The sequence below is a fragment of the Argopecten irradians genome, chromosome 7 (genome assembly GCF_041381155.1).
Source record: "Argopecten irradians isolate NY chromosome 7, Ai_NY, whole genome shotgun sequence".
NCBI classification, from domain to species: Eukaryota; Metazoa; Mollusca; class Bivalvia; order Pectinida; family Pectinidae; genus Argopecten; species Argopecten irradians.
In genome coordinates this window covers 12228677-12251710 of record NC_091140.1, presented here as the reverse complement: position 1 = coordinate 12251710, position 23034 = coordinate 12228677, and the positions used below count along the sequence as shown (strand labels likewise).

Here is a 23034-nt window from a genome sequence, read left to right as displayed (position 1 = left end):
GACATAATGGTACTTTGCTATTATATTGTTTCGTTTTATATCTGTTTAATTCGTAAAATTAGTTTACCGTATGAAGGGACACTTCCGTCGGCTTACAACAACTCAGAGTTTACAAGCCGACGCTGAAATAAGTGAAATATCGTTGAAAATGGGGAGTGATACAGTTGCAAAGAAAGAAAGTATTCATGGCACTATGCTGCGAATACACTTCGCGAGAATCGCATTCGTTACTGTTTCATTACCGGCCTTCTCGCTGCTTTTCTGTTTCCTATCTGGAATCATGTTCCGTTTTTATGATGTAAACGATACAGTATGCCAAGTAAGTACCTTAGATTTTGTCTCTATGTTAGTTATTTCTTAGTAATATGAATGAGAACATTGACCCCACTAAAGAGATATTGTGGTTCTGTGTTTTTGTTGCTAGTATAATATTCTTACAGCAAAGGAAAGAAAGTTAACCTTATAAATTATTCAGGTAAAGATTTCTAGGGACGACATTCCAGGGGTGCGAAAAGGTGATTTATAGGATCGGATAAAAATGGTCCTGTTAATAGTCGTTTTGAAACACCGCATAGTGTAGTCAATTAATTATAAGTGGAAACACACTGCACATATTGTTTCCGAATAGCTAAATTAAGCTATTGATAGTAGCTGTTATGAGCTAGAGTAGCTGATATCAACTATATAGCTGGATATTGTAGATTTCCCCAATCTGCACTATATATATATTTATATCTCATACTTATTACTAATTAATTTGGTAAAGTATAACCTGTAAATTAAAAATAAACAAGAGATAAATAATTAAAAAAACAATAATTAAAACAGGTCTGCGATTTCTAGCGCTTTCACAGCTTCGCTGCTCATCAGGTATTGGAACCAAATCAGCGTATTGCAACCAAATGAAAAAATTTCAATACAGCAGCAGTGTTATACTGCTTGGCTTGGAAATGACATGTCTATTCTACCGAAGAAATTCCGCCCAAAACATATCCCACAAGAATTCGAAGAGGACATAGACTTCAGAATAAGTATGAGCATTCTTCAAGCAGATCGAGGCAGAAGTGAAATTACTCAAAAACAGATCTTACCATTACAATCAAAAAGTACTTGCATTTGACAAAGAAATGAAAGAAATTATGGAAGAGACAGTAAAAAGGGAGAAACCTGAACAATCCCTGAAAGAAATTCTGTTGTGCAAATATGAGTCAAAATGTGAACTAGAAGAGGATAAGTCAAAGATATTGGAAGGAAAAATGGTATACAAGTTATGCAGTAATGTATATGGGAACGATTTGATTTTGAAAACCAAACAGGCCAATTAACCAAAAGCCAAAAGTCTGAAGTCACTATCACCACCAAATATTAAAAGTAAGAATGATAGCCAGGGTTCTCATTAAAAGCCGGTTGCCGGCAAAAATAGCCATCTATTTCCTTGTTTACAACCGGCTATTTTTATCAGAAATAAGTATTGGTCACTAGGGGGAGTCTGTGGCCCCCAACCACCTATTATTAAAATTCAACCATCTTTTGAAAAACTTAGTGAGAACCCTGATACCAATACCCACGAAAAGGAAGAAATGATTCCTAACAGTTACTCAGCACCATTATAAGTGAATTCACCAAATGACACATTGCAAAATAAGAAACCTATGATTGGTAGCAACCAAACAACACTTAACACCGGCTGTAAAGGGAAGTACTGAGGAGAAATATTTTTTCTGGTTAATTAAGACGGAAGAACTCTTCCAAATGCTCGAGATGTTACATGTACATAGGAAAAGCATCCCTGAGGAACTTTGTTCTGTCACAGTCTTTTTTAGAACATCGCCTGCTCCTCTACGACGGAGTAGGAAACAAACACATTTTTCGGAAACAAGTGAGGAAGTAACCACACCAAAAAACAATGAATGTAAGAATAACAAAATCAATTTAACAAAAGTTACAAATCGATCAAGCAGAAAGTTGAATTCAGTAGAATTAGAAGTACATCTATTAAGTAAGGGCTTAACCAAATTGCAAATGCTTCAGAGCTTAAAAATAGCATTTAACAATTTTGTCATAGATTAAAGGGACATGAACCTGAAATAATTTGTTCTGTATGCTTAGAAATGGTTTTCAGATGTTTATTGAATATTTCATTACAATGATTGGTTATCTAAAACGACAGGAAAACGTGGGGAATACCTACCTCAAAAATGATAAAAATAAACTGTCATATCCTATTTTTGGAACACAAAACGAAAGCTGGCCGAAAGCGAGGTTATAATAAACAACAAACTTGCTGACACGACAAGGAATATTAGTTTTCCACATTTTAAGATTATTTTCTAATTTACGATGGTTGACAAATGAGGTTTAAGCCATATTTGTTATAAAACAATTTGTATTTAGCGTAAGAATGATAAGTCAAAAGTCAAACAAGACTTTTCATATGACAGGGCACCGCGAAGGGAGGTTCCTGACTTATTGCACACATGTACATCACGCAAGTATAAAGTGGGCTCCTGTCTCTTGCATTTCAGTGATCCATGCATTTATATTTGCCTACTTAATTTCCAGATCACGCATGTAACTGACTCTTGACGTACACTGTTTTCTATCGGAATTTGTTTGCGTTCGCTTCACCAACATTTTTGACCCACCATTTTGTTTACATATGCAGTGCATTGTGGGAGGTCACTAAAGTTCAACACTACTATACTATCGTTACAAAATTTGACCGGGCCGGTTCAAAATACAGAAAGATGGAATTTCCATAATAATTATTTTATTTGACACATTTGCACTTAGTAAGGTATCTGACACGTCTTAAATATGTATTTTACTCAAATTTACATGGTTTATTTAGGTTCATGTCCCTTTAAAATTACTGTAAATGAAAGTTGTTTTTTTTTTGTTTTTTTTTGAACTCGGACTGTATTCAGAAAATGAGAAATTCTTTTCAAATGATGATAACAAGGATGAGGATGATGATTCTTTAGTACGTAATAAGTCTAATTAGAACCCATCTAAGAATGATAATAATCATTTAGAAGAAAGTATTGAAGCATTTAAAAAACACCCTTTGGTGCCTCGTAATATATAATAAACCTAAAAGCAATTTTTCTTATAAGCAAACAAAAGCTTTGAAATCATGAGCTGATGATAAGTCTATTGTTATCAAGGAGGCAGATTAAGGCGGAGCAGTTGTACAAACTATCAGATATGTTCTATTCTGGGACTACAGAACATGCTGATTTGGATACTAAGATCATGATATGAGACTTTATTAATAATCGATCATTTGGATTATCAGATGCAGAGAAAGATTACTCGTTGACAAAATTTGATAGTAAAACATGCTATTGTCAAGACACAAGAAGAACAAATAAAATTACATATTAAGGACTCACGGACGTTCACAAAAACATAAACAATGAACACATATAGAACATACAGATAAACTAAAGGGACAATATCTATATGAGTATTGTCTGAATGATCCCTTCGGCCAGTCGCTATAATTAATTGGAATCGTCTTAGGCTTATTTAGTTATCTATTGTGGGGCCGCGGTGGCCGAGTGGTTAAGATGTCCCGACATATTACCACAAGCCCTCCACCTCTGGGATGTGGGTTCGAATCCCATGTGGGGCAGTTGCCAGGTACTGACCGCTGGCCGGTGGTTTTTCTCCGGGTACTCCGGCTTTCCTCCACCAACAAACCTGGCACGTCCTTACATGACCCTGGCTGTTAATAGGACGTAAAACTAAACAAACCAACCAAAACCTATTGAAAGGCATATCAAATGGTATGTAGTTGAAATTAGTTTTAAATTACAAATTATTTACATTTGTACATACATAAACACTTTATGTAACAAATGTGTGCAACGCTAGGTGTCCGTGACAGTCCTTAATAATGTAAATTTATTTGTTCCTCTTGTGTCATGAGAAAAGGGCAGATCGCCTCAAAAATTTAACAATCTTTTGTCCACACTGTTAGAATTACTTGTTTGCCCTATAATAAGATTGTATTATAACAGATCCCATACACTACTGCATGCATGGTGCCCTTGCTAGCTGAGTTGTCGAGGGACTAATGGTAGTGCACAGGCATATGGCTCTATACACTTCACATTTTTCTCTACATATATATATGTAATATGGTGTCAAGGTCTAAAACTCGGTCGGCCATATAACACTATCCAATTTCAGAAAAAGTATGATTATTAAGAAACCGTATAATTAGATGTAACAATGGGAATACTGATTATACTCTCAATCGATAGCCAGATAATTTATCTTTAATCAATGGTATATATGATAAAATATATATATATCATGCCGTATAAATGTCGGTAGCTATAGGTATCCAGAAACATTGGAAAACTGACAGATTTCAACTGGTCAGACACTGGTGTCCTCCAATAAACAAAGCAGGACTAGTACTCTAATGGGTAATTCAAAAACCATTGCATGTCAACACTTCATTTTTTATTGAATTTATTGTATACCTCCAACCAGAACAGGGACAGTTAATAGGACAGTTGGATCATCCAGCGATATATATATCAGCTGTCTGTCTGCCATTCATAAAAAAAAAATTTGGGAGGGGAGGGGGGGGGCGCTCTGCAATTATTTCCAATTGATAAGAGCTTGCATGAGTAATTCATTTAATAGTTTTACTGAACAACGTAACACTGACAAAAAATGTTATGTAAAAAAATTAAATGTATATAAGAGCTCTGTTGTTATTTTTAGGTCATTTGACCCGAAGGGTCAGGATGACCTAAATGACCTAATCATGTTTCGTCCGTCGTCATCTGCCGTCCGCCTTGCGTAAACTTTTCACATTTTGAATTTCTCATCCAGTTCTACTGGTGCATTTTGTTACTTTTAGGGTCGATCCGAAATCCAAGATGGCCGCCACAGACACCATCTTGAAAATACATTTTGAACTTCTCAAGTTCTACCGGTGCGATTTGGCTGAAACTTGTATGAAATGATCCTGACATGGTCCCGACAAAATGTTGTTATTTTTCAGGTTGATCCAAAATCCAAGATGGTCGCAACAGCCCCCATCTTGAAAACACATTTTGAACTTCTTCTCATGTTCTACCGGTGTGATTTGGCTGAAACTTGCATGAAATTATCCTGATATGGTCCCGATAAAGTGTTTTTATTTTAGGGTCGATCCAAAATCCAAGATGGCCACCACAGCTGCCATTTTGAAAACATATTTTGAACTTCTTCTCAAGTTCTATCGATGCGATTGGGCTGAAACGTGCATAAAATGATCCTGACATGGTTCTGAAAAAGTTTTGTTATTTTTTCGGGTCAATCTGAAATCCAAGATGGCCACCACATCCGCCATCCTGAAAACACATTTTGAAATTCTTCTCAAGTTCTACAAGTTCGATTTGGCTGAAACTTGCATGAAATGATCCAGACATGGTTCCGACAAGGTGTTGTTATTTTATGGTCGATCCAAAATTCATGATGGCCGCCACAGCCTCAATCTTGTAAACACATTTTGAACTTCTTCTCAAGTTCTACAGTGGTGATTTGGCTGAAACTTGCATGAAATTATCCTGATATGGTCCCGATAAAGTATTGTTACATCTCTGGGTGATCATAAATCGAAGATGGCTACCATAACACTATAGTAATTAATTTCTGATACGATTATTGCAAAGGTAGTCAGATGACCGTTAGGGCCCTTGGGCCTCTTGTTATTGATTGGTACCTATTTGATTTTTTTTTTAATTTTTTTTTTTATTTACAGGTAATAAATGTGATACCATCTATCAGTGCAGTGACAGGTATTTTACCACAGGCCTATGTGTGGCGGATCTGTATCGGCCTCCATGCCACTCCCAGGTTTGCTGTCGGCATCATGTACTATAATTACTACATGGAACGACTACACCTCATCAGCTCAAAGCATCAGTCCCTCTACCGTAACCTGCTCCGACTCAATTTCTGGCTTTATACTATTGAGAACTCCTGTCTCGTAGGAGTCACCTATATCTCCAACAAGGAAAACTATCGTAAGTACACCTGCACTGAATGATAATAGCTGTTACCAATGAAAATAAGTACTGTATTCAACCCAGTAAGTGCCCAGGATGATGAAATGTAGTTTAATGAATAACACCTTTGGGCTAACATTTCTAAATTAATACACAAAATAAGCCATTTATCAATTTTCAAAAGAAATCAAATTGAGAAACCTACTCAATTTTCATAGTTCCATTACAGTCTATTAATTAATAAATCATAATTGAAATTGAGACCTCAAAAAGTGGGAGGCGCGCTTATTGGGACATTACAGTATTAAACTTTTACCGTTTTTACATCAATGTTTGATAAATATAATGTTATATGTTAGGTATATTAAGAAGAAGTCTTAGATTATAATTTTGCACTAGAAATAGATCTAGATTAAATTGATAATATTTTACAAGTTTTAGATTCAGGAGATTACACAATGAGTATAAGATTTATCTCCCATTTCATAGTTAAATATTCATTTAATACCTTTCATAATTGATTGCCATCTTTGAAACAATATTTATCAATTGAAAGTAGATTTTGATAGAAAATCAATTCAAATTAATAAAAATGAAATTCAATCTTCTTTCAGCCATCCATGAAAAGATCTTCGTTGTGTTTATGGTAGCAAGTAATTGTTACATGTTGCTTAATACGATTATATATCGCTGGTCAAGGGAGGCAACCATGTCATCTTCAGTGAGTAGATTTCATTACTGTACCAGTGTTTGATCCTTTATTTAATTTAAGAACCCTTTTTCTAAAAAAGTATATACATATATATATATTGTATATGTTTTTTCCTGTGATAAAATGACTAATTATACAAACATCAGTATAGAAAAAAAAGTTAAAAGTTTACATAATTGTCAAGTTATATAGATAAACTGCAAATAAAACTCTTTATTGACTCCCAAGGACCATATGGAGACTTTTTTACCATACTGTGGAGTCCAGAATCCTGACATCATTATTCCTTTAACCAATTTTAAAATAAAAGTTGACTATAGTTGTAGCATAACATACCAGTTATCTGAAGAAATACGTTTCTCTCTAAGACTATACAGACATGGATATCTGTCACTCTTATTTGATTGGTAGCACCCCTATTGATATGTGATGATATATAATTTGACAGGGAACTAGGGCTGGGGTCAAAAAGTGTCAAATTGACTATAATTATTTAAATGACTTCTTTTCTATAACAATAAATAACGTACAACCATCATAATCAAATGAAACAATTTTCAGGTAATAAGTATCCAAATGAAGTATTAAAATATTTGGTCTGTCCCTTCTAATTAAAAAGGCAGGTAGAATGGAGCTAAAATGGGTTATTTAGGTATAGGAAACTATTAGCAACAAAATTGATATATAAGATAATATTATTATTATTTCTACTAGTAGTGGGGTTTCAAACATTTACAAGTGGTTCTTAGGGTGTTGAATGGGTGGTGGTGGTAGGGGACATCCTCGATACTACTATCATCGGCATTATATCCAACCCTGGACTATCTCATAGTAAAACTTGTAGTCACAAGAGACGCATGTATTAATTTGATCCTTTCTTGTACATCAAAGTTGACTGCTGCTTTGATCTTCAAAGGAAGTCTCTGCAGGCCTGTGATTGGTCGGGTTTTTTTCTCCTTAACTGCCTTCAGTTTTTACTTTATGATAGTCCAGGGATGGATATAACAATATCAGTGATAGTTCCCCTTGGAATATCAGGGATAGTTAGGGGAGAGAGGATAGGAATTGTTTTTGCTATGTTGATGTAAGTAAATAAATTCCAATGCAAATTCCTATTAATTTTAGGAATTAAACTGCTTTATGTTAGTTAAACATATTGTTGTATGACAAATAACTACCCATTGACAATCCAATTATCCAAAACTAGAAAAGTGATTGAAATTGTATTATACACATGTACAATGTTAACTTGAATGAAGAGATTTTGTTATGCTTTCTGAAATACTAACATTAGCAATTAAGGCCCTTTCTTTCATATAAACATGTATTGTGAAAAAATGATAATGTATTCTTTGAATTTCATAACAGGAACAGCTGTCCTATAAGATAAAGAAATGGATGTTTATTGCAATAATATCAGCGACTGCCGGACTGATTTTCTTCTTTATTAGACACCGATTCTTCTGCACACCATTTGGTAAGCTTATCTGTTTATAGTTTATAGATGCAGAACATAATTTATGATACAGTTATCCCTCAACCTGTTGCCACTCAATAATACTGACATCCTTCATCTTCCACCACCTTGTCGTTAGAACCGATTTCTGCTCTCTTTAAATTCACCCATAAAGTACACTGTGTACTTTTTTTGACCTTTTTTTCATCTAGAAAAATAGTACTAAAAAAGTACAGTACTTTTTTTTTGACCTTTTTTTCATCTAGAAAAAGTACTAAAAAAGTACAGTACTTTTTTTGACCTTTTTTATCCAGAAAAAGTACTAAAAAAAAAACGTACCAGTACAGTTTTTATAGTACTTTTATAGGTAGGCCAAAAAGTACTAAAACAAGTACAAAAAAGTACAAAAAAAAGTACTTTGTGGCGGAAAAAAAAGTACAAAAAAAAAGCACACAGTGTACTTTTTTTTGACCTTTTCCTTTTGTCTAGAAAAAGTACAAAAAAAGTACAGTACTTTTTTTTAGTACTTTTCTATGTAGACCAAAAAAGTACTAAAACAGTACAAAAAAAAGTACAGTAAAACTTTTTAGTACTTTTTAACAAGCTCAAAACAATTATAAACTGTATGATATGAAAAATTTACTACTGATGTTGGTGGGAAAAGTACCAAAATAATTAAAGAATACAATATGAAAACCCAGGTTGTTACTCTTTCACTAATTTCAAATACTATGATAGAAAATCTTATTTATTGATGGTTATAGGTGCCTCAAGCTCACCTAGATGGAAGCCTATTAGTATTCTCTTAAAACACAGAAAAAGTCAATTGTTTTTCTTAATGAAGATGCAATTCAAGGTTGTTTTATTTTGTTCAAATAGACTTGTCTTAGTTAGTGCAGTGTTTTTTATGCTGGACACCACAATCCAACCAGATGGGGACCCACAACATAAAGTTTTAAAGATAGTATTTATTTTAACCTGGACATGGTAATAATGCACAGAAGATAACAAAAAAATTTAGAGGCCACACTCTGTTCAATATTTATCAACACCAGCATTGGATTTTACAGTGATAAATACATGTGTAAATTGTTAAACATTGGGCTTCAAGGTTTTGTCACAATGTTTTACAATATAATATTTCAATATTCGTCAATGCATTGGAAATCCTGTCCAATCTTTTCCCCGCTTGATCTCACTGTCCAGTGGCAATGTCCATTACATTGCTGTTTTTCATTCCATTTTCATGGCAGTGAAAGCCCCTGAAAAAAGGACTAAAGAATTTGATTGTGCTGAAACAATAATGTTTATGTGATATATTAAATTGTCTTTTTTTTTTGTTTGGCTCAAATAAATCTTTGCTGTTAATTTTATAACCATGCCATGTGTATGAATGTAACCAATGTAAATACCTCCATGTATTTTTCGAAGCACCCCGCCCCACCTACACATATGTAAACCCGTCTTTACTAATGAAGCAAGGACCAGATAACACTACACCACCAGGATCTTGACTTTTTAATGAGTGTTTAAGTTTTGTGTGCTCTCTATCCCTGATTATGGGACATCCAGTTATTTTTTACCCAATTAAGTGCTGAGTAGCGAGTTCTATAAGTAATCGAATAGCAAAATCTTAAACCAGGTATTAGATATTGAAAATATTTACCTTGCAAATGTGGCTTGCTTGATTGACACAGCTCGTGGCTTGCTGTGGATTTTCAGTCTCTTCTCGCATGAGGGTGCCATTCATTATTTCCAGTTCATCAGCTATTCATTTGTTTTTGTTAGTGACTGTTTCTTCTTAATAATTACTCGTATTCTGAAAAGAAAGAAAAAAAAAAAAAAAAAAAAAAAAAATAAAATTGAGGTATGTGACCAATATGGATTACAGTGTGAATGCATATGGCTACAATTAGTATATCTACAGAAAAAAGTTCACACATAGCTAGATTTATTAATCAATTATACAATTTACTGATACTAAATTATTTTAGTGTTTTTGTGTACGGCATGGCGCAGCGCCGTGCCCGTTTTTTACCTGAGGCCAATGCCTCGATCTATAAAACAGCCCTTGTTTGTCCCCAGTACAGTTTTACTAAAACTACCAAAATACCAGGCAGTGTCGAATTGATAATTTATGTAAACAAAAGAGGTGTTGACCAATCCCTGACCTCTCTCGATCAAACACCCCAGGGACCCTACTGTCATTCTTGATAATATGACATTTTTCTCAGGGGAATGTGTAATTCACCTTAAATTGTACTCTAAGTCTCTCAATGAAATATTACTTAACAAAAAAGGAATGCAAAGGTTATGTTTAGATGGTAAAATAACTCTTTTTATAATGTTCATACATTGTGTATATTCACATGTTACCACCATCCTTTTATTAATATTTACCTGTTTAAATTAGGCATATTAATGTTATGTCTTTAACCAGTCTGCCCTCGATCATTATCACACACTGATCTGCAATTTGCCTGAAAGGAAAAATATGAGGTTATATATACATGACCTGATTGTATGGAAACACATGTATGAATGTGTATACACATTTAGATTTAATTGCAGGAATTAATTGACTGATGGACAGCAAAATGTAAATATGATAGGATTACATCATTGAAACATCATACCTTCTTGTCAAAAAAATGTTGTAAAAACAACGATATAATTGAATATCAGCATCCAAATCACACTCACATATTTAAGTTAATAATGTTATTTCATTACCCATGTTTTCAAGAAAACAAATATTATTTCCCAATCTAATTAATCACGATGAATAAAGTAAAGTTAAAAAAAAAAAAAACATAAAATAAATTATGTACCACAAAACGAAATTGTGGGCGATAATGAAGTGAAAATGATATGGAAAGTTCCATAGTTTTTTTAATAAAACTTGTGTCCAGATACAATTTGTTGGATGTTGAATTGATTTATAACATTTAAACCCCCCTGCCGTGTAAATTTTCTTGTGATTTGAAATTGGAAATGATGTTGAAATTTACATCTGAACGGCAATGAAATAATTGCCAAGCCCATTCAAAAAGAAAAACACAGCTATGTAAACAAAAAATGATGTCTAACTTATTTCATAAACTGGGTGTTTTAATTGCATCCAAATGCTTTCAGAACGATATAAACAAGTAAGAGAAATGAACTTACCGTAACTCCCATCCTCCATCGGTACTGTGTTCACCAGCTAGAGTTTGAGGAGATCGATGGTATTGTAACAATAAACAAAAAATAAACAACCTCGTGTCTCTGTGCAAACATCCTACCTTCTTTCGATGTTGGCCCAGCAGCCAGTTATATTTGTTTGTTTACATTCTGCAATCAGCTGACAGACGTAAACAAATATGGCCGCCAGCCAGCTGTTTCACATTCTGTGTTTCCCGCTCAAATAATCACGTGACAAACACATGTGGGGCCGCTTACGTCTTTCACAAAGGAATGCTGTACTATAATATTTCTAAACAAAATCTCTCAATTCCTCACGTTTAATTATTAACTTAGGACAAGGAATAAAAAACGCAAACAAATGAACTGGTGTGCTGATAAATCCACATTTAGTTGCTGTATTACAAACAGACACCTGTAGGCCTCTTACGTGATTCAAAAGAATGTTGTACGATCCTATCGTCTAACCAAACCTCTTAATTCCTAAATTTTTGTTGAGAGTTTGTGATAATACATCAAAACAGAAAATATATTAACTATTATGTTAATAAATCCACCTTTAGACGCTAAGTGTAAACCAATTTATAATTACGACAACAGTGTATTTGTAACAAGAAACATTTCCGGCATGTCGTGAAAAGATCGAGATTTTTATATAAAAAAAGATAAACAAAACCCTTGTTTTGGCATGGTTTGGAGGAACTTTTTAAAGTATCAATTTCATCGTTGTGATGCTGGAAAGATTATATAGTCACAAGCTATTTATCATCGTATAAGACCATGTGTCTGACCAGAAACATCCAGGCCTACGTAAACATGAGCCGTGAGTGTTTTGTTGGTTAGCCTACTATGATGTCCGAGTCGGTGTAAACAAATGAGTTGATAAAATTCCATTGACAAATTCATCTATGATAGCTTGTATTTCCTTTTACATATAAATCAGACCGATAGCATATTTACGTCAACAGTGTGTGCAACGGAGTATATCCCCGGCATGTCTATTTGTTTTGGTTAGTTTGTTGAGATTTTATACTGAAACCATTTAATCATTATATGAGGATGGAAATACTTTCACAAACTATTTATTATCGTATGGGACCATGAGTCTGACCCAGGGGAGAGTTTTGTTAGGTCCGTGCAGAACGACTAATGTACATGTGTTGGCTTGTTTACCTGGTTGTAAATCGTTATTGTGTGTGAAACCACTGGTCAGAGACAGGCGATTTGTGTGTCAGTGTGCACGTGACTGTCGATAATTAAGACTCTAATTTTAATGCATCTTATGCTGATCACATAGGCATTGGTTTTATGTAACATATATGTACATGGGCCTAGTGTATACTGCTACATTTTAACTCATTTAGAGAGAAAGGGAATTGGAAACACATTTCAATAATATTTTAAGGTGAACACTTATATAAACACATTTCAACAATATTTTAAGGTGAACACTTAAGTGATTAGAAATAATTTAAACATTTATGGTAAAGAAATGAAAATAAAAACTTAGCATTAAGAATGTAAAATTATTCAAAACATCATCTGCAACATTCACTTATTAAATAAACATCTTAATTACCGGTAGTTGAATTATATTTCTTTCTAATGTTCAGTTGTAAACAATTTTTAATTGAATATATAATTTTGTTAAAATAACTCCCCCTAAAAAAAATTGGAGTAGAAAAAAAAAAATCAAAATAAAAGTACACTGAAATGGTGATGCCTTATGAAAAATTCTAAGTCCCAAAAAAAGTACAAAAAAAGTACACAACATTTTTCATACTCTGTGAAAAATTCTAAGTCCAAAAAAAGTACAAAAAAAGTACTCTGAACATTTCCCATTCATCCTGTGAAAAATTCTAAGTCCAAAAAAAGTACAAAAAAAGTACTTTGAACATTTCCCATTCATCCTGTGAAAAATTCTAAGTCCAAAAAAAGTACAAAAAAAGTACTCTGAACATTTCTCATACCATGTGAATAATTCTAAGTCCAAGAAAAGTACAAAAAAAGTACTCTGCAAAATGACTAAGTCCCAGAAAAGTACAAAAAAAGTACTCTGCAGAATGTTTAAGTCCAGAAAAGTACAAAAAAAGTACTCTGCAAAATTTCAGAGTCCAAAAAAAGTACAAAAAAAGTACTCTGCAAAATTTCAGAGTCCAAAAAAAGTACAAAAAAAGTACTCTGCCCTGATGGTGTGTCCGGAAAAAGTACTAAAAGAGCATGCTTTTTTTGTACTTTTTAGAAAAAGTACTAAAATATGTCACTAAAAGCATCATAAAAGCATGCTTTATTTCGGTATGGGATATCTTTAATTCACCCATAAAGTCTGCCACCCTCGCGTACTGCCATCCGCCAACCCATTTCAAATACAAAATTTCCTAGTCCCTCAAACCTATCGCCAACCCATTTCAAATACAAAATTTCCTAGTCCCTCAAACCTATCGCCACATGATTTATTACCTTTCTTGCCTGGAATATCATTCTTTATGAATTACATTGTTCAAAATTCATATCATTTATATGAATACATAATGTATGAATATATTAATGAAACTATTAACTATATTTATTTACAGAAAAACCTGATAAATTATAAATATGAAACATTTATTCTGAGGCATCACAAACATGAGATACATTGTTCAATATTGATATCATAGATAATATAAATATGAATTATTAGAATGTAATGAAACTATTTGACTTTTTTTACCATAAAAAGCTTCCCAGTGACAACGGACAGTAGCCCAACCAGTCACTTTATATATTGTTTTTTTACCAAAAAACCGTGATAAATTATAAACATGAAAAACCATTCACTTATTGACATTAGTTATTGTAGCTTGTTTACATTATTAGAATTGTAAGTATAATGATTTGTCATTTTCCTCTGATTGTAGCGTTTAGCTATTTTTCGGCCTGTGAGTATGTTATTGCTTACACCAACATGACTTACCATCTGAGTGGCTATTTGGAGTTCCAAGACTATTATTTTATTGCGGCACTTGTAAGTCCTGCTAAAGAAACAAAAAATGGAGATGCTGTCACTGTGGATGAAGGATCGCCACGGAAACCAGTGTTACGGAGAAGGACAGGAGACAACTCGTTATAATAATAATGGGCTTTAGGACAAACAATTTATTGTTCCAGTTTATCTTTATAGCACTTTTTATATGAATCACTTGATATTTCATATCACTGGTTGATGCAGTTGGTTTGGACACAACTGTGCAACCAAAGCATTTGAAACTATAGGCAGGCATATCAAATATTTTACATATGCATCATTGCCAAGCAATATCTAGATTTCACTTTTTGGAAATGTCGACATGTTTATTCATAAAATTTCTTTAGACATTTTAATAAATCTTTTGAGATCAATTTTTTTTATTGGACTGTATTAATTAAGGTGATTATTTGTTTATTAATTTATATTTGTAACTGTAACGACCGGTTATTATGAAGCAGACATACCATATTCTATCCCACTGTCCCTCTCCATTTTTAGGTCACCTGAGACGAAGTCTCAAGTGACCTATTCTAATCGCCTTTTGTCCGTCGTCGTGCGTCGTATGGCGATAAACAATTTACTTTTTCGACTTCTTCTCCAAAACTACTGAAACAAATTTGTTGAAATTTTGCAGAAACCATTCATAGCCAAAGGTCAACCAAAATTGTGAATTATATGGTCCCAGCCCCCCAGGGGCCTGAGGGGTGGGGCCAAAAGGGGTCAAATGTTCTAAAACTTCAAAAATCTTCTTCTGAAATTCCAGAAATGGTAGAATCAAATACTCTTCATAGATTAAAAGGTATTGAGGTCCTTTACATAAATTGTGAATTATATGACCCTGGGGTCTCACGTTCCCCCCTAGGGAGGGGGTCAAGTTTACTATAGTTTATACAGGGAAAAGACATTTTTGAGCATTATTTGGTCATTTGTAATAGGAAATAAGTCAAATGTTGTCAGAATTATCAGTATGAGAAGGCCATTGAATCCTATTAACAATTTTTCCACGACTGACCCCCAGGGGCCTGAGGGGTGGGGCCAAAAGGGGTCAAATAGGCTAAAACTTCAAAAATCTTCTTCTGAAATTCCAGAAATGGCAGAATCAAATATTCTTCATAGATTGAAAGGTCTTGAGGTCCTTTACAAAAATTGTGAATTATATGACCCTGGGGTCTCACGTTCCCCCCTGGGGAGGGGGGTCAAGTTTACTATAGTTTATATAGGTAAAAGACATTTTTGAGCATTATTTGGTCATGTGTAATAGGAAATGAGTCAAACTTTGTTAGAATTATTAGCCTGAGATAGTATTTTAACATCATATCCATATTGGTCCTGGCCGACCCCCAGGGGCCAGATAGTGGAACCAAAATTGGTCAAAATGGCTAAAATTTCAAGTGTCTCCTTCTGAATTTACAAATTTGATGGAACCAAATACTCTTCATAGATTGGAAGGTCCTTTTAAGGCCCTTTACAAGAATTTTGAATTTCATGGCCCTGGCATCTCAGACTTTCCCCTGATTAGGGGTCAAATATATTTTAATTGATATTGGAAAAACACATTTATTAGCATTATTTGCTTTATTTTCAATAGGTCAAACTTGGTTAGAATTATTACCCTGTGATAGCATTTTAGTATAATGCCCATAATGGTCCTGGCCAACTTCCAGGGGTAGATGGGCGGGGCCAAAAGGGGTCATAATGACTAAAATAAGAAAACAAAATCTTCTGAATTCACAGATTTGATGGAACCAGATACTCTTCATAGATTGAAAAGTCAGTTATAAAATCACTGACTGGTTTCAAGGGCCTGATTGACCAATATATAGTGTTTTTGTGTTTTTGTTTCATTCTGTATCCGAACTCAGGTGACCGCTAAGGCCCATGGGCCTCTTGTTCCTCATTTTTGTTTTAAAAGTCTAAAATAACTGAATCATATATTGGTTAATTCTGTGTGACTTATTCTAAAAACAAAATGATATTTGGTATAAACAATGGAAACTGAACTTGAATTTGGCAAAGTTAATGGGTAGTTATAGATCACAGTGTCCTAGCTGTGTATAAGAGAATCGTTACAGAGCAATGAAAATTGAAAACTGGGACATACAAGGGATACATAACATTATTTTGTAAAGGTCATATTTTTAGTTTTTTGTATTTTTAGTTTTTAGTAGAACAAAATGAATTGATGAGGTGAGCATTTGACTATAGGCCTATTGTATAGGTCTTAAAATAACTGATGAAAGCTGTGTAGTAATCTGTATTTGTTTATGCCTGGTTCATACTGACATAAGATCAATATTAGCACCTCCACTATTTTGCCAACTATGGTATTTTCTATAGAAATACAGAGCCTCCTGGACATTCACTGGCCATGGGTTGAATATGGTATGGATGGATAGTTTAGATAAATCTTTTTTTTTGTATAAATATGGCAACAAATTAAATGTCACAATTATGAAATATTTCATCTTTAGAATTTTGTTTACTTTTCTGTGATAAGAAATTGATTGAAACTAGGGAAACACACGCATTATTATTAAATATGGAATCTGGAGTAATTTTAAGCCCACCATCATCAGATGGTTGGCTATTCAAATTGCCTTTTGTCCGTGGTCAGTCATCCGTGGGTCCTTCCAGACCGTCCTACGCCCTTCTGTCTGTCGGTCTGTTAACAATTTTTGTTACCGCTATTTCTCAGAAAGAACTGCAGGGATCTTTCTCAAATTACGTAGGTTCCTGTAGGGCCCTAGTTATACATAATGCATTTTGGGACCGATCGGTCGACAAGATGGCCGACGGATGGCCAACTTGGATTTTGATAGTTAAAGTTTGTTTCCGCTATTTCTCAGAAAGAACTGAAGAGATCTTTCTCAAATTTCATATGTAGGTTCCCCTAGGACCCTAGCTAGTTGTGCATATCATATTTTTGGACCGATCGGTCAACAAGATGACCACCAGGTGGCCATCTTGGATTTTTTAATAGTTAAAGTATGTTACCGCTATTTCTCAGAAAGAACTGAAGGGATCTTTCTCAAATTTCATGATAGGTTCCCCTAGGGCCCTAGTTGTGCATATTGCATTTTGGGACCGATCGGTCAACAAGATGCCCGACTGCTGGTCATCTTGGATTTTGATAGTTAAAAATTGTTACTGCTATTTCTCAGAAAGTACTGAAGGGATCTTTCTCAAATTTCATATGTGGATTCCCCGAGGGCCCTAGTTGTGCGTGTTGGTATTTTGGGATTGATCGGTCAAGAAGATGGCCGACCAGCCGCCATCTTGGATTTTGATAGTAATTGCTATTTGTCAGAAATTACTGAAGGGATCTCTCTCAAATACCATGCATTGGTTCCCCTTGAGCCCTAGTTGAGCATATACCTTTTGGGACTGATCAGTCAATAGTATGGCCAACCATCCACCATCTTAGATTTCACCGCTGTTTTTCAGAAAGTAATGAAGCGATCTGTCATATGTTTCATAATTGTAGTACGTTTGAAATAGTTTGAAAAGCTGGGAAAAGATCCCTCTTTTCATTGTCAGACATAGATTATCTTTGTTGGGCGCCAAGATCCCTCTGGGATCTCTTGTTTACAATGAAGTACAACATTACTGAAATTTGAAAATAAAATCTAGCCTAGGCCCATTAGTTTTAAATTTATAATACATTTTTAGGATACATTACACCATTAATTCATTGTTAAAGACTTACGGATTTTTATTTGTATCATATTATACAAAGAAGTATAAAAAGTTTAAATATGTATTTAATGGCTACCAATTCAGAAATATTTACTTACCTGTTTGATACTAAATACACTGTACCCTGTGTCTTTCTGGTTCTGGTTATCTTAATTTGAACAATGGATTCCATTTAATGGAAATCCAAAGTGTTATAAACGGTACAGATATTTCAAATTATGGATTCTTGTATTTACTAATAATATGCTAAAAGTTTGGTCATTTTTTCAATGGATTAACATTGATGATAAATTACGTTGCTAAGTGTGTGCACAATGATGATATCAGAACTCCCGACCTGGAATCCAATATTAATATTAATTGCTTTTTTTATTGTAATTTAATTGAAATTGTTGATTTATGCTGTTACACAATTAATATATAACAACTTTTCCTTTAAGTTTTTTATCTTCAAAATTTTATATGATACTTTCATACTTTTACATTCTCTCCATTTGCCTGTATGCTGTAGATCTGAGTTTGTTTCATTAAACTTGATTTTTATACGTATAATGGCAGAAGCCATAGCATTTGAAATGACCATCAGGTTTTTGTCGTTTGAAATTAAAAATAATGGTGCATTACATTTGCTTTAGAATAGAGGTTTCTGATTGGTTTGAAGTAAGACTGAATTTTATAGGATACATTTGAAGGTTATTGTACATTTTTTTATTGCCTTTCGTCCATGGTCCGTCATCCTTACATCCGTTTGTCTATCCGTCTACCCATTAATCATTCTTGTTACCGCTATTTCTTAGACAGTATTCAAGGAATCTTTCTTAAATTTTATATGTACCGGTAGGTTCCCCTAGAACACTAGCTGTGCATTTTGGATTTGGGACCAATCGGGCAACAAGATGGCCGACTAGCCCCCATCTTTGATTTAGATATTGCAAGTTTGTTACCACTATTTCTCAAAAACTACTTAAAGGATCCGTCTCAAATGTCATATGTAGGTTCATCTAGGATCCATGTTGTGCATATTGCATTTTGGGACCGATTGGACAGATGGCCAACAGACTGACATCTTGGATTTTGATAGTTGTCAAAAAGTGTGTTACCTCTATTTCTCGAAAAGTACTGAAAGGATCTGTCTCATTAATGGTTCCTCTGGGGTCATTGTTATGCATATTGCATATTTGGACTGATCGATCACCAATATGGCTGACCAGCCATCATCTTGAATTTTGATAGTTGAAGCTAGGTTGTTACCGCTTTTCTCAGAAAGTACTGAATGTCTTATTCTCATATGTATACAGTCCACATAGGCCCTGGATTTGCATACAACATTTTTAGTCAACAAGATTGCCGACAGACCGCCATCTTGGATTTTGATAGTTGAAATTTGAAAAGCAGAGAAAGGTCTCTCTTTCAATTGTCATACATAGATCATTCTTTGGTGGGCACCAAGATCCCTCTGGGATCTCTTGTTTATTTTCCCATCTAATTCAATACAGAAAATTCATGATCATTTAATATTTTATAGTAATCTATCTACGTTTGCATTGTCACAACACTCTTTTTTGTAATCATTATGAAGTTTTGTACAATAAATATTATAAAATGTTGTAAAAGAAGAAATAGGAAATCAGAGAAAAGCAGATCTGTTAAAGATAGCAAAGATAATGTAAATGGTGAGGGAGGGGGGGATGTCCCATCAAAGTAAAAATACAAGACAAAATGGCAGTTGTGTAATTAAAACATGTACAAAAATTGAAAATAACAAAAAGAAACTTAATCTAAAATACACTAGTTAGGTTAAAATGAAAACAAAAAATACATTGTACCTCCACCAAAACAAAAACAATATTAAAACTACAGCTTTTGTTGTTAAAAGTGATAAAATATGCATAATATTATTATTAATCATAATGATTAATTTGTAGATAAAGAAAATCCAGAAAGAAATATGAAATTGGGGAGTTCTTTACAAACAACAATGTATAAAGTGTACCTCTATTTTAAATGTTGAACACAATCAATTGCACATCTATTTTGTTTGAATTTATCAACTTACTTATTTTAATTAATAAATAATAATAATTTCAATAAAAGTGTATCTTTTTTATAAAAAGTAAATAATAAGAATTTCAATAACAGTATATCTTTATTATAAAAAGTAAATAATAAGAATTTCAATAACAGTATATCTTTATTATAAATACTATTTATTATAAATAGTAGATAATAATAATTTCAATAAAAGTGTACATTTTTATAAATAGTAATTTATATAAATAATAAGAATTTCAATAACAGTATATCTTTATTATAAAGAGTAAATAATAAGAATTTCAATAACAGTATATCTTTGTTATAAATACTATTTATTATAAATAGTAAATAATAAGAATTTCAATAACAGTATATCTTTATTATAAATATTAAATAATAAGAATTTAAATAACAGTATATCTTGTCCAAATCGGACCTTGTCTAGTCTGGGTACCTGTCTATTCTGACACATTTTCCTGCATAATTTATCGTAACTTGAATCTGTATAATCCAGATTCATGGTTATACCGGCCTAATAAGCTGGTCTGATGACATCCAGTTGAGACAAGCTACTATACGGGGCAATACATTTTAGTGCCCCAGCTCTCTTGATGGAAACTTTACAATAATTATGGTATGTATAACAATATACAATATCATGTACATGTCTATACAAGGAATGTCAATTTGTTAGCAATTAAATAACTCTTTGAATATTCGATAGGTTCAATATTCAAATTTAAGTTTAAGATATTGCAATTATCTTGAGACGTCAATTAACAGCAATGCTGTTTTACTGGCGTTGTCAGTCGGTATGCTTATATCATTAAAGTAAACCTGCATCTGTAAGTTTAAATATATATGTTTTGTGTCACATTTGATTGTTGTGATTTCTTCAAAAAGTTGTTTAATTGAGATTATTTTTGGAATATGGTCCATAATTATAAACACAGTCATGTTTCTTCAAACTTTCCGATAAGAAGATTAAAGTTATTGCTGTATTTTGGATTTATAAAACAAAACTACTGATTATACATTATGTACAATTTTTTACTATATGCATCAATCCGACTTTCTGATAGGCCGAAACTTTTTCTTCTACCTCTTTGAAGAAAAAAACAAGAATGACGCTATATAACTTCTTTGAATGTTCATTTACTGATGTTGGTAGTAATTGTAATAATATATATCCGTAACAATTTAAGGTACTGAAAAATGATTAAAGCAGTACAGTAGCCGGACTTATAATTTGTACATGTACCTTATGTTACAGCTTGGTAATACAAATTGTATACATTTGGAGTTACTTCCCTTCGTTTCACTCTGCTAGTACTGATCAACAGTGTGAAATGAAGGGCAGTATAACTCTGATAGATCAGATTGAATGACTTGTACATTACAATGGAATAATGTTCTGTTTTATCACTATTTATATCATTACTCCCATTGTACTTCGGAGTGCAGTGGTTTTTGCCAAAATGTTTTTTACTTTATGTATAGATATGACAAATTGAATTGTCTGTGTGCGATATTAAATTTGTTTCTTGTTGTAACTGTTCCAATGTTGTAATTTTTTATCTCGTGATGACAATTCCATCTTCTCAATGACTTATTCTCTATTTTGAGGGAAAGCTGCTAAAATTATGGTGTAATTCTGCTAATCTAGATTATCCCTTACAGAAAGCTTAAGTGTGCAGCACTGTTGCTGCAATATAGCAGCTATATTGCGGCACACTGATCTGTGTGCAGCAAGTGACTGCAGCAATTGAGCGGGTTAGTGCGGCTAGCCGCACTGTTCTAGCACTATTGCCGCCCTAATACTTTGTTGCAGCTATATTGCCGCAATATTGCGGCTTTCTTGCAAGAAACTTTTCTTTAAAAACCAGTGTGCAGGAATTGTGCCGCAAATTATACTATGAGCATAGGAAGGTTGAGGCAATATTGCGGCATTATTGCTGCTATATTGCCGCAGTATAACAAAGAATTATGGGTACTCCCATAATCCTTTGCTAAAGGTTAAAATTAGTTGACCTTCAATTCAAACATTGATTCAAGAGGTTGTGGTGTTTGAAGGACAGAGGTAATGGAAACTTCTTCCACTGGATTTATGATAAGTTACAAGTGGATGTAGTCTGATAGTGTTATGGATTTGATAAGGTTTGTTGGTGAATTTTAAGCAATTTATGCTTTTGTTGGTTTGTAGTCATTATATGTCACAAACACTTAAATGTACATGTATGTATATAACTTAATTAAATTCATGTTTCCTGGAACAATAATTTATCATTTGATGCTGACAAGATAATTCTTGATCAAGATTAAGACCAATTTCATCACCAAATGAATTCAAAAGGTCATTGCATAGTAGGTCCATACATGTACCAAGAATCAAAAGAATGACTTGTGATTTTCAAACTTTTATATTTATACCTTTGTACTTGTTTAAATATAAACCAGGAAGCTAACGGCTATGGTGCCACAACTATGTTCGGCTTTGTTGCGGCAAATGTGTGTGCTGCTTTGGTGCGGCAAACTCATTTGCATATGAAAAGTATGTATAAATTGCCGCAATATTGCTGCAACTATGTGCGTCTTTATCACGGCAAGTGTGTGCAGCTTTGGTGCAATAAGTATGAGCGGCAATGGCGCGGCAAGTGTGTGCGGCAAACTTATTAGCATATGAAAAGTATGTCTTGCAGCAATATTGCTGCAACTGTGTGCCAGAGGCCTTATATTTCTGTAAGGGATGCCATTGTATATCACACTGTCGAACTGGTTGTTGGGAATAAACAAAAACCGCCGTTTTATAGATACTTCAGAAAAAGTCATAGGAAAGACCATATAAGCAGCTTTGCCGTCCTTGGTACCTTGGGTCAATGATTTGACTGTTTTCTCAGAACCAGTTAAACAGTTTTATACAGTAACTTCT

At 33.6% G+C, this 23034-nt stretch overlaps 1 protein-coding gene across 1 annotated transcript; it reads left to right on the top strand.

Annotated features, from left to right (window-relative positions):
* Positions 1-78: 78 nt before the first annotated feature.
* On the top strand, positions 79-21658 carry LOC138327576 (post-GPI attachment to proteins factor 2-like). The gene is made up of 5 exons (XM_069273771.1): positions 79-319; positions 5768-6032; positions 6629-6735; positions 8095-8203; positions 14266-21658. Exons 1-5 carry the CDS (start codon positions 149-151, stop codon positions 14475-14477), a joined length of 864 nt encoding a protein of 287 aa, XP_069129872.1. The 5' UTR covers positions 79-148; the 3' UTR covers positions 14478-21658.
* The last annotated feature ends 1376 nt before the right edge of the window (positions 21659-23034 follow it).